The sequence below is a fragment of the Neovison vison genome, chromosome 2 (genome assembly GCF_020171115.1).
Source record: "Neovison vison isolate M4711 chromosome 2, ASM_NN_V1, whole genome shotgun sequence".
Classification (NCBI taxonomy): domain Eukaryota; kingdom Metazoa; phylum Chordata; class Mammalia; order Carnivora; family Mustelidae; genus Neogale; species Neogale vison.
The window spans coordinates 6,950,729-6,964,830 of NC_058092.1; the positions used below are offsets into that span (position 1 = coordinate 6,950,729).

The 14,102-nt window shown below is 49.6% G+C and overlaps 1 protein-coding gene and 1 non-coding gene across 5 annotated transcripts in view; one reads left to right on the plus strand and one right to left on the minus strand.

Moving 5' to 3' along the window:
• CLSTN1 (calsyntenin 1) overlaps positions 1 to 14,102 on the minus strand; it is a 79,998-nt gene that overhangs the window by 29,781 nt on the left and 36,115 nt on the right. For all 4 annotated transcript variants that reach the window (XM_044237119.1, XM_044237117.1, XM_044237118.1 and 1 more), the window contains exon 2: positions 8,200 to 8,322. In XM_044237119.1, coding sequence (XP_044093054.1) covers positions 8,200 to 8,322 — 123 coding nt within the window. The remainder of the gene's footprint in view (positions 1 to 8,199; positions 8,323 to 14,102) is intronic.
• On the plus strand, positions 5,515 to 5,640 carry LOC122901644. Its single transcript, XR_006383634.1, has one exon. It is a non-coding gene; the product is annotated as a small nucleolar RNA SNORA40 (small nucleolar RNA).

Below are 14,102 nucleotides of genomic sequence, written 5' to 3' on the forward strand. Positions count from 1 at the left end.
CTTTAAGCTTCTAAGCTGTCGAGATCCATTCTTTCGTGCTCTTTCCTCCATCCTGGACCCACAGCTCTATCGCACACGACCGTTACGTGTGTATTACACGCATCCCATGGGTCACATCGCAGTGACCACATGTGCATCTCTGTCCCTCTGTTCCCAGCCTGCTCCCCTGGACTCAGCCTTCTCAAGAAGGACATCTCAGAATCACCTCTCCCCATTCTACTTTCTGCCCTGCCCCCTTCCCAGCCAATTCAGAACCCCTACTCCTGCTCTGTTAGGTGAGTCGACACGTGTGACAGAGCCCACCAGCTTTCCCAGAGGACCTCTCCAGCCTACACTGACCTCGAATGCCCCAGCCCTTGCCCTTGCCCCGCTCCCTCTCCTCTCATTCTCCAAGAGCATCTAAAATCATCAAAAGAACTTTACTGAAGCATTTTTTTTTTAAGCAAAACATAAAAATGGGACAATGGTTAAACCCAACAATGTACAGACTTGACTTCTCGATGTCCAGCGTTCTCAGCTGACACCCTCTTCAACCATCTCTTGGAGAAAGCTCAGCTTCAGGCTGGCCCTGACTTCTCTCTGTGTCTTCTTCCTAATCAGAATATGGTCTCACACTACACTACTCTCCCCAAATGGGAGGGGTGTCTCTCATGCCTACTGTCTCCCAGCTCCCACGCAGTCCTGCCCTTACATGCACTCCTTACGGTACTAGGACAGTTAGGGTTCTGTGGACACAAAGGAAGCCCACTCCAGCTAACTTGGGCAAAAAGGGACTTTGGCGAAAAGCCATCAGCAGCTCATGGAATGGACTTTGAAGCCAGAGAAAAGGACCTGGAAAGAGCCAGAAACCAAGGCAGGAATAGGGGCCGTAACACTCCCAGAGCAAAAACGACCTGGGGGGGTGGAACCGAACTACAAACAGTATCCGCGTCTTCGTCCCTCTGCTCAATATTCGTACCCACGGAGGGAGCACCTGGTTGGCCAAGCTTGGGTAGTGCATGCAGCTGGCCAGGGAAGGCATGGTGATGGACTGCAGATCCACCAATCTGAACCCAGGAGGAAAGAGGTCGGGGGCTGTTAAGAAGGAAAAACAGACATTTGCTGAGCAGCAAGTGTCCACTACCATGTCCCTGCTAGTCCCACTCTTGTCCCTAACCCGCTTCTCTCCGCACAGCCTTAGGGCCCGTGCTCGCCAGCTCGGTGTCCAGGCTGACCCTTATTTCTGGTGACCTCGGACTCCTCCGCTGACTAATCCAGGCTGACTTCTGGGACAAGCTCACATGGGGCTCGAATCAGAGCAGTTCCCTGGTTCCTGCGCACAGGAGAGCAGCAGCCACACACACCCAAGCCTGACGCCCTCCAAGCCCCTCACTGGGTATAGCCATGACCCCCCCCATTTCCGTGTGCCAAGAACTGCCTGAGAAGCTGGTTAAAAACATGCTTTGTTGAGCTCTGTCCCCAGACATTCCAACTCCACGGCTCTGGGGTGGAAGCCAGTAAATCTGCCGTTTTAACCAGGGTCACCAGAGAGCTCGGACGCATGAGAACAGAGTCTACGCTCGAGAGACTGGCTGGTCAGGGGTTTCCAAACCCTGCTGGCTGGATCCAGATTTCTTGGGCCCTCCTCCTGGACATATAGACTCTGACAGCGGAGTCTACGACTGCACTCCCCACGCAGGCCCCGCTGACCCGGACACGGTATTAAAAACCACACGTGCAGAAACATCCCATCTACTCAGGATGGCAGCAGAAATCCCACGGCCCCAAACTCACTTCCAACCCTCTGCCCGCACTGTGCGCTCACTCCACACGCCCCGAGAGCTGACTCCTCATCTCCCTTCAGAAGCCCGTCCGGTTCCCACCCCGCTCGGCGGGTCCCCCACCTTCACAAAGCCCAGTCACCTCTGCACCTTCCTGAACCCACACCGTCTCGCCTTTTTCGGACTCCAGCCCAGACTGTGCTGCCGTGCTCTCCTGGCCCTAAACTACGAACGCCAGGTAACCCCCACTTAACTCTCGGTCAACACTGGTTTTGCCTTTCCACCTAGATTATCGGCGCTTTGAGAACAGGAACCAACTTCTATGCTCTTTTTCCATTTTGCAGGAGACCTGGCATGGCTACCTAATATTTAGTGGTTACCATCTCAAACCTCTCCTGGAGGCAACTGATTTCCCTCGGGGCTCCTGGGTGACTCAGTGGGTTAAGCCTCTGCCTTCAGCTCAGGTCATGATCCCAGGGTCCTGGGATGGAGTCCCACTGTTCAGGACAGAGCCTGCTTCTCCCTTTCCCTCTGCCTACTGCTCTGCCTACTTGTGCTCTATCTCTATCAAATAAATAAATAAAATCTTAAAAAAAAACAAAAAAAAAAGAATTCCCTCTAGTCCATAACTTAACATGGAGTTTCTGGCCTAACACCCAGATTCCAAAAACTGCTAACTCAATGGAGAACTACCTTATGTTAGGCTGAATGACATGAAATTTCCAACTGTTTTTTTCCATCCTAATTTTTCAAATATTTTGATATTTTCAACACAGAACAATGGTGATTTCATGGGGCTTAACCAAATCTATCCAGCTCATTGTGGCAAACACGTCTGCCCAGTTGTGTCTGCTAAAAAAACAGCAGAATGGGGTGGTGACGTGTGGCAGTTGGCCCCACTGGCCATCCTCAGGCCACATGAGTCACACAAATGACAGAATATGGAGGAAAGTATCACAGATCTGAGCTGGTCCTAAGTAAGTATCGAGATAAAGTTCCCATTCTTGCCCTGAAATGTCTTTTGGATTCTCTTCTTATTGTAACTGTTTAACATCTTATAAATGACCTGAACTCCATCTGGGAAGGCAGGAAGTGAGTGCTGGGCTGGAACCCCGTGGTAAAGGGAAGAGCCTGCAAACAAGGGACCGGGGGGCTGAGGCGGGGAGGGGGGCTCGACCTTCTCCTCCAGGCAGCGAGGAGGGGCGGCTATCAAAAGAGCGGAACAAGGCCTGTGTGAGGGGTGCGGGCTTCTAATTCCCCATGGAACATGTAAAACACACAACATACTTTCATACCCACATCTACTCAGGCCATCAGATTACAGAAAAGGGGTTGCGTAAGGAATTGACTCATTTTAATTTCCTAGAATAGCTGACAAGTGCCAAGACTTTAGGTTCTGGGTTTCCCCCAAGGAAGCAATCTGGGCTGGACCGTGTGTGTCCAACACGAGCGTCTGACTGGAGCCCGCTGACCGCGCACTCGGGTGACCACGCTTCCAACGCTCCGTGCATTTATCTCGGGGCTTTGACCGGTGAACTCCGGCGGCTGCCCACACTCCCGGCCCGTGACGGGCTACGACTGTGAGCCGGGACGCGTACGGTGTTTCAAAGAGAACGTGAGGGAGGTGGACTCAGCAAACGCACGAATCCACTCCGGAGCCAGACCGCCTGGCTTGAAGGAGGCACCACCGCTTCTGAGCTGGGTGACCTTGGGCAAAGCCTCTCGTTCCTTCCACGCATGTTTGGGGAGCACTGGCTACACCCACAAGCCGGCCGGGGCGCTGGGGATCAGCGAGGAACAAGGCTGTCACGCTGCTGACGGACCCTCTCTCATGTCCGGTCCCTCCCGTGGAGGCCAGCAGCAGTGACAGTCCCCACCGCGGAGGCTGCTGAACCCACATATGGCCCTTAGGACAGCCTCTGCCCGGTGCTGGGCAAGCACCGGATGCTCCCATGGCCACAGCACCAGCACCAGCACCAGCACGGTGTAGACTAAACCCCACGTCATCACCAGAACCAACCTGAGATCAAAATAAGCCCCCAGATGGGGCCTCCATCTTACCCAAAAAACTATTTAAGAAACTCCGTGAGAAAACGGAGCACTACGAAGACTATTACAGAAAGACAGAAAACTATTTCTCACAGAAGGTTAAATAAAAAAATGTTTCTAGAATATTCTATTCTTAATAGCAGCAGCAGATACTGTATAGAGCACTTACTATGCACCGGGCATTGTTCTGAGCTCCTCATATTTATAAATAAGCGAATGATCCCCAAACCCTTGAGGTATGCGACGTCACTCTCCTTGTTTTACAACAGATGAAAGCGGGACTAGAGATGCTTAGTCGTCTGCCCAAGGTCATCCAGCCAGTAGTTGGCTGAGGCGGGACTCAAGGCCAGGCTGGGGTGGGTGTTCCTGACGCACCTGCCAGCTACGGCCTCAGCGGGGGCAGTGCCCTGTGCAGCAGCCGGACGGGTGCTGTGGCAACAGAGGAGGGAAGGAGGCCCGGCAGCTGCTCCCCTCGAGGGATGCTCTCATCAGAGTGTTTGCGCAGCGTCTCCACTCCTAGGCGTACACCCAAGCGCACCGCAGACCTCCGTCCACGCAGACTTGAACGCCAACGCTCCCTTCAGCAGGATTCGGAACCGTGCTGATGCGAGTCAGCTGAGGAGCGGATACGTGGGGAATGAGGTGTGTCCTCGCGATGGAATGTTATTTGGCAATAAAAACGGAGGACGGACGCGTGCGACCACCGAAGCACGGGTGAAGCTTAAACTACCACGGGAAGTGGAAGACACGCGTCACAACAAATCCAGAATAAATCCACAGACACGAACTACATCAGTGGCTGCCAAAGGGCAGAGGAACGGGGAGTGGCTGCTTGTGGCTACAGGGCCTTCTCGGAGGGCGATGAAAATGTTCTGGAATCAGACAGTAGTTGACAATCCTGTGAATATACTCAAACCCGGTGAACCGTATACTTTCATGCTGTGTGGACTTTATGCCGTGTGGATTGTATTTTTTAAAAAGAATATAGGAATAACGGGTCCTCCGTGAAAACCTCCGGAAGGAAAGGCGGATTTGCCCGTCTACTGTGGCAAATACAATGATGTTACCACTATGACTTGGCTCTTAACTCCTTCTCTTATTAGTTTCTCAAATCTCACTATGTTAACTTCCGCACATCAATAAAAAAAACAGCTGGAAAAATAAATAAATAAATAAACAGCTGGAAACCCCTAAAAACACACAACTTTAAAATAAGTATTACTGGGCGCCTGGGTGGCTCAGTGGGTTAAGCCGCTGCCTTTGGCTCAGGTCATGATCTCAGGGTCCTGGGATCGAGTCCCGCATCGGGCTCTCTGCTCAGCAGGGAGCCTGCTTCCTCCTCTCTCTCTCTGCCTGCCTCTCTGCCTACTTGTGATCTGTCTCTATCAAATAAATAAATAAAATCTTAAAAATAAATAAATAAATAAATAAATAAAATAAGTATTACTTCACTCATGACAATATATTAGGTTTTGATAAATGCTGCAATAACATACAATCCAATGAGAAAGACAAAATGCGATGACATTTTATTAATATGACATTTTCCTTCAAAGGGCATTTCACTTCTGCTTCCAGTCAGCTTCCTGCCATGCCCACCACGGCTTCATCCCCGCAAAGAGCTGCCCTGCCTCTGACACATGCTCACAGATGAGGTCACTGCTCTGTGGTCCAGCTTCCTCTCCTTAAAACGGGGAGGGCAGAAAGCACTTGCATTTGCTTTTGTTTGGTTTGTGGACAAAGACGTAGGCAAAAGCACAAGACAAGTGCTGTCTCGAAGCCCAGAACTCACCGCTCAGTCTGAGTGTTGACACGGATAAGAAGGGACGGACACCTAAAACGGGGGAAAGTCATGGTGGGGATGCCGGTCATCAGGAAGCTGGGGTCCAGGACCACAAAATGACTAAAAGCACACGACAGAAGGGAAAGCTAAGCTACACTGAATTTAATATTCTAATTTTTATGTTGACATGAAACAAACATGCTTCCTTTTTTCGGGCTTTTCACTTGAGAACACCATGTCTGGACTTCAAGGTGTCGGTGTATCCCCCAGGCCTGCCCAGTGCCGGGGTGAGCGTTTCGGGGTGTACACGGTTTGAACTTCTTCATGTTAAGAGGGTGTCTGAAATCAGAACCAGGCAGATCCAACTACTCTGACCTAAAACATGAGGGGAACTTTTGAAGTGTGTCCGTATTCAAGTGGGGGTCAAAGGAGCCCAACCACAAGAATTGTGAGTGAGGCAGTGACAAGTGGGACTGAACCAAAGTTCTTTCGGAAAGGGCTATATTGGAGCCTGCGATTCCGACTCTGAAGGAACTACAGTGGCTGGGAGTGGAAGGACTCACACACGAAACTCCTTACATAAAAATGTACTGACTTGGGCGCCTGGCTGGCTCAGTGGGTTAAAGCCTCTGCATTCAGCTCAGGTTGTGGTTCCAGGATACTGGGGTCGAGCCCCCCATCAGGCTCTCTGCTCAGCAGGGAGCCTGCTTCCCTGCCTCTCTCTCTGCCTGCCTCTCTGCCTACTTGTGGCCTCTGTCAAATAAATAAATAAAATCTTAAAAAAAAAAAGTACTGACTTTAAGACGAAAGAAACAAACGAAGCGGGGATGGCAGGAAGCCGGCTTACCTCATGACACAGGAGGGTCACACACAAGTGTGTGTTTGTAAAGCACTCAGAACAGTGCTGGGAACGTCACAAAGGCTTTACACACGTTCCGTGTGACTAGTGGAGCAGGAGGCGGCGGCTCTAGACATAACAGGTCTGCAGCAGATACTCCAGAGACCTGAGCGAGGGAGCCTGGAACCCCGACTGCAGTCAGCTCTTAAAATGCACAAAATGTGTAAGTCCGCTCAAACACACGAGCGAGATGACCCGATAAGGTGACTTAGACAACACTAAACGTCCCACCCCCGAGACCTGAACACAATAACCGTTAGGGTACCCATGGGAGGTCAGTGTATAAATATATACACGACACCCACCCCCCAAAACCTACGCAGTTACAGAGAAAACCAATGTGCAATGTTGAAGCAGTTTTAAATCTGGGGGGAAAAAATGAAACAAACCACCCCAGCTGGCAGACAAACACTATGTGTTCACAGCACAGAGCGCTTCCTCTCCTGGCCATCTCATTGGGTTTCTCTGTAAAAACCAATAAACAGGTAAAACTGATTGGTCTGTCTCCACCACTGACTCGAGTAATGCAAACTGGTGCTTGCGTTATGTTCCTGAGGACGGGATGTGGCACTCGAACAGAGTGTGAGGAACACGTTCATCGTAAAAACTGCTCTTCAGAAATGACCACACATTCACTTCCCTCAATTTACCACAGTAAAATTAATGTATGATAGAATTATATGAGCTTGCTGAATCATCCTTATCTGTCCCTAGGCAAAGAGAACTTCTTCTTTAATATGAGAAACTGTGTTGGGGAAAAATATCCTGCAAAAACTAGTCTTGAAAAAAATTACCGTCACAATGTCAGTTTTGACTCTGAGGCCAAGACAGGGTAAAGCAGCACTTTCCCCCCCAGCTAAGGGAGCTACTACGGTCACTGTGTAGAAGCAGGCACAGTTCTGATCTGGAAAGTGCTTTTAAATGTTATAAAGCAGAAAACCTCCAAAGCAATCCCAGAGATTCATCTCTTATAAATACTCAGGTTACAACCTTGCGAAGCAACTCACGGCTCAGTTGGTTGGGCAGCTGCCTTCGGCTCGGGTCATGGTCCCAGCGTCCTGGGATCGAGTCCCACATCGGGCTCCTTGCTAGGCGGGGAGCCTGCTTCTCCCTCTGCCTCTGCCTGCCATTCTGTCTACCTGTGCTCGCTCTCTCTCCCTCTCTTTCTGACAAATAAATAAAATCTTAAAAAAAAAAAAAATTTATTAAGAGTAAAAAACCTAAGCCAAAAGGATTCCTCTACAAACACAGCTCTGTTTTTCAGCTCAGTCTCTCCCGGTACCTGAGGTCCGGGTGACGCAAGGACACCCTCGAGCCACTCACGAGCCAGCAGCACCAGGGAACAGGTCAGAAAGGCAGATCCAGAGGCCCCCCCAACCCCCCTTCCCAGATCCGCACTGTAACACGAGCCTCAGAGGCTCTGCGCGCCCGCTAGTCGGAGATACCCTGGTCGACGTGTTCTCTATCGGGTCACACCAAGGACCACGATGATAAGATAAATACTTTGCTTTTCCGCAAAGACAGGCTTTTTTTTCAGCTACTCCAACTATTAAAATCCAAAGAAAAAAGTGTCGTACACAGAAGCCACAAACCCCTGTCAGCTCTCAGATGTTTTCAGAAAAGCTCAGATATAATCTGAGCGGGACCCGTGAGACGCTTTGCACCGCAGTCCGTATTTGTCAACCGGGAGACGACAGCCCCGTTCCTACCTGCGAATCGCAGAGGCGCGTCTTTATCGAGGGCAATCAGCGGAGGGTCGAGGAGCACCGCGTTGTCGTTTTCTGTGATTATGCCGTGATAGGTGGGCTCGAGCCACGGTTTGTGCTTGTTAGCTGTGCGCGAGAAAGAGAAAAAGAAGAAACGGAAGAGACCGGGTCAGAATCATCACTTTCAACTCCATTGCTTTCAAAGGCACACATCTGTTACTAAAACAATGAAACACTTATGAGTCTGGAAGGCAACACTTGTTGTTTTGTTTTGTTTTGTTTTAATTTACTTGAGAGAGAGTGAGAGCGCGCGCACGAGCAGGGGGCATGGGCAGAGGGAGAGGAGGAGCAGACTCCCAGCTGAGCAGGGAGCCCGACATGGGGCTCAATTCTAGGGCCCCGAGATCATGACTTGAGCTGAAGGCAGATGTTTAACCAACTGAGCCACCCAGACACCCAACACTTGTATGAAGACCCTAATGGGATGAAATTCTGAATTCCAGAGTAAGTAATGTAGAAACCAAATCTATGAAGTAATGAGAATTAAGAAATAAACTACACTAGAAATTAAAAGACTGATGGCTATAGACAAACTATCTGTTTTTAACCGGCACAGGAAAGTTACAAAGAAAAATATACTATCACTTCTTTTTTTTTTTTTTTAAAGATTTTATTTATTTATTTGACAGACAGAGATCACAAGCAGACATAGAGGCAGACAGAGAGAGGGAGAGGAGGAAGCAGGCTCCCTGCAGAGCAGAGAGCCCGACGTGGGACTCGATCCCAGGACCCTGAGATCATGACCTGAGCCGAAGGCAGCGGCTTAACCCACTGAGCCACCCAGGCGCCCTATACTATCACTTCTTTAGGGCAACAATAATATATTACCTAATTTTAAAACGAGCATTACAAATAAAAATGTAAAAAAAAAATTTATGAATATAAAATCACAAATATAGAATATAAATATAACTAAACACAAGATTTCTGAAAAACTTGCCTGTAAACAGTGTTTACAAATAGCCCACTTTGAGGGTCAGGTGGTGTCAAGGTCAGATTCCAGCTCCTTTCTATTTCTGGCTGCGTGACCTTGAGCACAGAAGTGTCCCCGTCATCTCAGTCTCCTCTGTGCACCAGGGACAAGTACACAACCCGCGAGGCTGGGGCAGATTCCTGGAGGAGCGACCTGGGTCCTTGCTGGCTAGGCAGCGGCACTGACGCTTTGTTCCTAAGGTAAGTACTGCCACGCTGCCCTCCGCTCCCCCGAAGAAATCCGTTTCTTTCCTCTCCGTTTTGCCTGGGGCTCGGCTCCCAGGGGGCCTGGGCAAGACCTTCTCCATGATGGGAGCCATGATGGGATCCTACGTGTCTGCGGTCGTGGGATGGCCACCCCGGGAGGACGGGAGACCGGGCTTCGCCTGCATTTACCCCGAGGAGGCGCACGGCGGGGCGGAGCCCGTGCGCCACCGATGCGCACGCGGACGCTGCTACCATCCCGCTGACACTTACGCACCCTTTTCTAAACCAAGAGCAAATCCCGATGTCTTCACTCTCAAAGGAAACCCAGACCCATGGGAGTTGTTGGTTCATGGGTACAGAGTTTGGGGTTTGCAACTTGAAAACCGTTCCGGGACGGGCCGCGCGGCTTCGCGAATGCCTGTGCTGGGCGCAGTGAGCAGGAGCGATGGGCGGTTTTACGGATGTGTCACCGCGATTAAAGAAACAAACCCACACACACAATCAATCCAGACGGAGCCAATTCTCATTGTCTGTGCTGCCCAGCTGGACGGTTTACAAAATCTAACCAACTTCATCCGTGCCCCCCCCGCCCCCGCATGGGCCCCTCACAGGGCACCCAGAGGGATGCTGCTCCACCTCTGCTCCGGAGCCCACGGACACCATCTTACTGAGGATCCCACGTGGCTTTTGTTCATGGAGGATCTATTACCTGGAGACCTAATCAGCATCTACTGTGCTGGGGATCAAAATCAGGAAATACTGTACTATGTAACAGTTCATTTTTAAAAACAATAAACCTATTACGTTAATATAAATAACGTTTTTGTGGAAGTAACTGGGCTTTTTTAAAAACAGAGTTTACAGAGAAGAGCGGCGAGGCGTTCCATGTTTGCAGATCTTTCTACGGTCAGCTGAGTCCTCACTTCTCCCAGGAGCCCGCTGCGCCGTCCCATGTCTGGCAGCCTCTAGAGGGCTCCAGCAGGCACGCAAGAGGAGGAAAAGGCAAGTAACGTCTTACCGTTATTAAAATAGCTCTGAGCTCTTCAGACCTGACGGGGTCTCAGGGGACCCATCACCTCAGGTCTCGGTTGGAACCTTCCCTCCTTCAACTACAGCACCTGCTGCTCTGGTCCCCACTTCCTCTTTTCCTTTTCTCTGCTACTCCTTGCCACACTGTCAGGGAAGGGGCACCAGTGCCAGTCTGGGGCCTCAGGGCAGGTTACCCAGCTTCCTCCGAGGGCCTCAGTTTCCCCACCCATAAACTGAGGACAGCAGTAGTACCCATCTGATGGGCTGGTTTGGTGAAATGCTCAGGATAGAGTCTGACACTTAGTAAATGGCATTGGGTGTTGCTAGGACTTCTCTTCCTCCACTCATATGGGAACAAAAACACAGATTCCACGAGAGGGAGACCTCTTGTTCTCGGTTAATTCCCAGCACCTAGCACTGTGTTGTTACTCAGGATTACTGGGTAGATGGATGAGTATATAAGGCATCTCGTGCCCAGTACAATTAAGTCAGTGTTCTGGTTTGTAAATTCTCTCATAGGAAGATAATTTTGGTGCTGAGAACTAAAAGGTATGTGGGGTTTTTTTTGGTTTTTTGGTTTTTTTAGATTTTATTCATTTATTTGATAGAGACACAGCGAGAGAGGGAACACAAGCAGGCGGAGTGAGAGAGGGAGAAGCAGGCTTCCTGCCAGGCAGGGAGCCCGATGCGGGGCTCAATCCCAGGACCTAGGATCATGACCCGAGCCGAAGGCAGACGCTTAACGACTGAGCCACCCAGGCACTCCTGATTTGGTGTTTTCAGTATTGGGGAGGTGCTTTTTGCTTTTTTGATTCTGGCAGGTGGATGTTCATTCCAAGTAAAGGAGACTAGAGAATCTGGAGGCACAGAATACATCAAAATATTGTGGGAATCCGCCTGGAAAGGGAAGCTGTGATTAGATTATAGGGAGGTGTGTTGTGAAACCAAACCCCAACTATAAAGACCAAATATTTGAAGGGCCTTTGGAAAATATGTCCTCCCCGCCCTGTGGCCGGGACAAGAAATTTGCTGAAAAAGAGGATCCAGATGTTAGGCTCCCCCTGCCCTTCTTCAGAAATACAACCCGGGACAGAGGCGAGTCACTGGGGGAATAACGTGCTGGGGGCCCCACAGTTTGCCGCGGCTGCTGGTCAGAGAAGGTCCCACTGAACACAGGAAATAAGCTCCCTCTGCAGTTGGGCTGAATGTTTTACCCAGTGGCCGAGACTCCGAGACTCCCCAGACAGCTCCTTACATGGAGCCAAGACAGAGCTGGAACACGGCCCACAGGTACAGACAATACTGAGAAACGGGCCACCTGAAGGGACCTGGGGCAAAGCCCCCTGGTTTTTGTCACTAATCTCATTTTAAAACAGAAGATGTGAGTCCAACTTACTATTAACCGTGCACCATTAATGGCAATATTTGATTCCAATTTGTTTTCATATTTAAGGTTTTAGTAATAAAGTTATAAGCACAGCAAATAAAGCTGAAGGTCACTCCAGGGTGCGAGTCCATAAGAGTCCTCACGCATACGCCGAATGACTGTACTCGGCGCGGCAGGACAGTGGAAATGCCAGGCCGAGCACACTGCAGGAAGCCTGTGATGGGAGAGAGCGCAGTGTGTGTCCTGCTGCTGCCCTAAGGGGAAGGCCCGTAGCGGGGCACCCAGCGGCTCCTGCAACTCTCGATCGAGCCCCATGCTGGGTGTGGAGATTACTTAAAGATAAAATCTTTGGGGGGAAAAAAAACGAAAAGAAAGGAAGAAAAAAGAAAGGCCTATAGCTGAAAACAGCTAATGCTTCAAGGCAAAAAGAATTGCATAGCGATATCCCCAGTGTTCTATTTTGTAATTCAGCATTTACAAATTGCTCCTTTCAGCCGGCAGTAGAATGAAGAGATTCGGCCAGTTCCAAGGACTGAACTTTTAAATAGTTAATAAATGATATTTTAAATATTTCATCACATTCAATTGGCCTTATCAAGTATTTATAGAAACAAGTGAATGGTATTTCTGTAATCTTCCCCCCAAAAATCACAAATAAAGGAACATGTCACCTACGTGGAGAGTCACCTGATTCATTTCACCACATTCTAGATCATTAAAAAGTCCACTTGATTTTGAATGGCACAGTCTTAATTAAAATCATGGAATAGCAAGGCGAGTAATCAGACTTTCCATGTATCTAAGTTCCATCTGGGGACACACCTGTGATTTTAGGACATGGCTAGTCTTGTGGCTGTGGTAGATTTTATTTTATTTTATTAAAGATTTACTTATTTACTTGAGAGAGAGTGTTAGTGGAGGGAGGGGCAGAGGGAGAGGGAGAAACCCAAGCAGACTCCCCAGTGCGCACAGAGCCCATCACCGGGCTCCATCTCATGGCCCTGAGATCACAACCCGAGCCAAAATCAAGAGTTGGGTGCTTAACCGAGTGAGCCACCCATTAAAATCCTAATGCTTTTAATCACCAGAAACTGCCACCAATTTGAAAACCAAGAGGAGGGGCCCCTGGGTGGCTTAGTGGGTTTGGGGCATCTGCCTTCGGCTTGGGTCATGATCCCAGTGTCCTGGGATCGAGCCCCACTTCGGGCTCCCTGCTTGGAGGGGAACCTGCTTCTCCCACTCCCCCTGCTTGTCTTCTCTTTCTCTCTCTCTCTGTGTCAAGTATATAAACAAATAAATGAAATCTTTTTTAAAAATAAAAATCAAGAGGAAAGGAACGCAACAGTCCATCTCAGGGTAACTTCAAATAGAATACTCAGGCCTCCTCAGTACATCCCAACCCCGTGGGCTGAGGAGCGGCTGGCCCCTCGTCCAGGCCACACAAGTCACCCACCCTCACAGATGGTTCTGGAGCTGGGGCGCTGTGGCCTTGACATCAACCCGGCACCAAGCAGTTCCCCTCTGACTTCTTTCTTCTACTACAAAGAGACATCTGCTGTTTTCGAAAGAGAACTTGATGTGTGCCCCTTCTCATTCCCAGAAACCCAGGTTCGTCACACTGGGCCAAGAATGAAGTAATAAATAACAACAGATGAGCGCCTTACTGGACTGCCAGCGTTTCGTAGCAAATCCCACCCGGGTGACGCTTCGCTAGCTTTTCATCTCAGGCTGGCAAAAGAATCTGCAATGAAGGAATGCTGCCGCTAGATGGCGACAGGAACCTCCGATGGGCGTGGGTGAAGAACTCCAGCCCTCTCCTCGCGGGAAGAGCTGAAAGTAATCGCAGTCACCAGGCCCTCTGCTACAGACGATCTGCACAGAAACACGCCCTACACCACGTAAGTCTAAAATCTCCAGCTGATTCTTTTTTAACCTCAAAGAAAATTTAAAGTAAGTAAAATATACAGCCCCAAATCAAAATGTAAAAAGGCACACATTCTCAGAGACTCTCTTCAGTACAGTCCCCAGTCATAAATTCTTATTTAAATCAGACCATCCCCAGTCACTCAAACTAGCTTAAGGTCAAAGGTCCTTTTGGCTTCACATCCCATGGACTTTGATTTTGTTCCAAGAGACCTTTCCTGAAGAACTACTATACATAAGCATACTGCAAGGTGCCGGGCTTTGGGGAATCAAATCACAATCTCTTCAGAGAACACAAACATAACAACAACCATCTACAACATTCCAA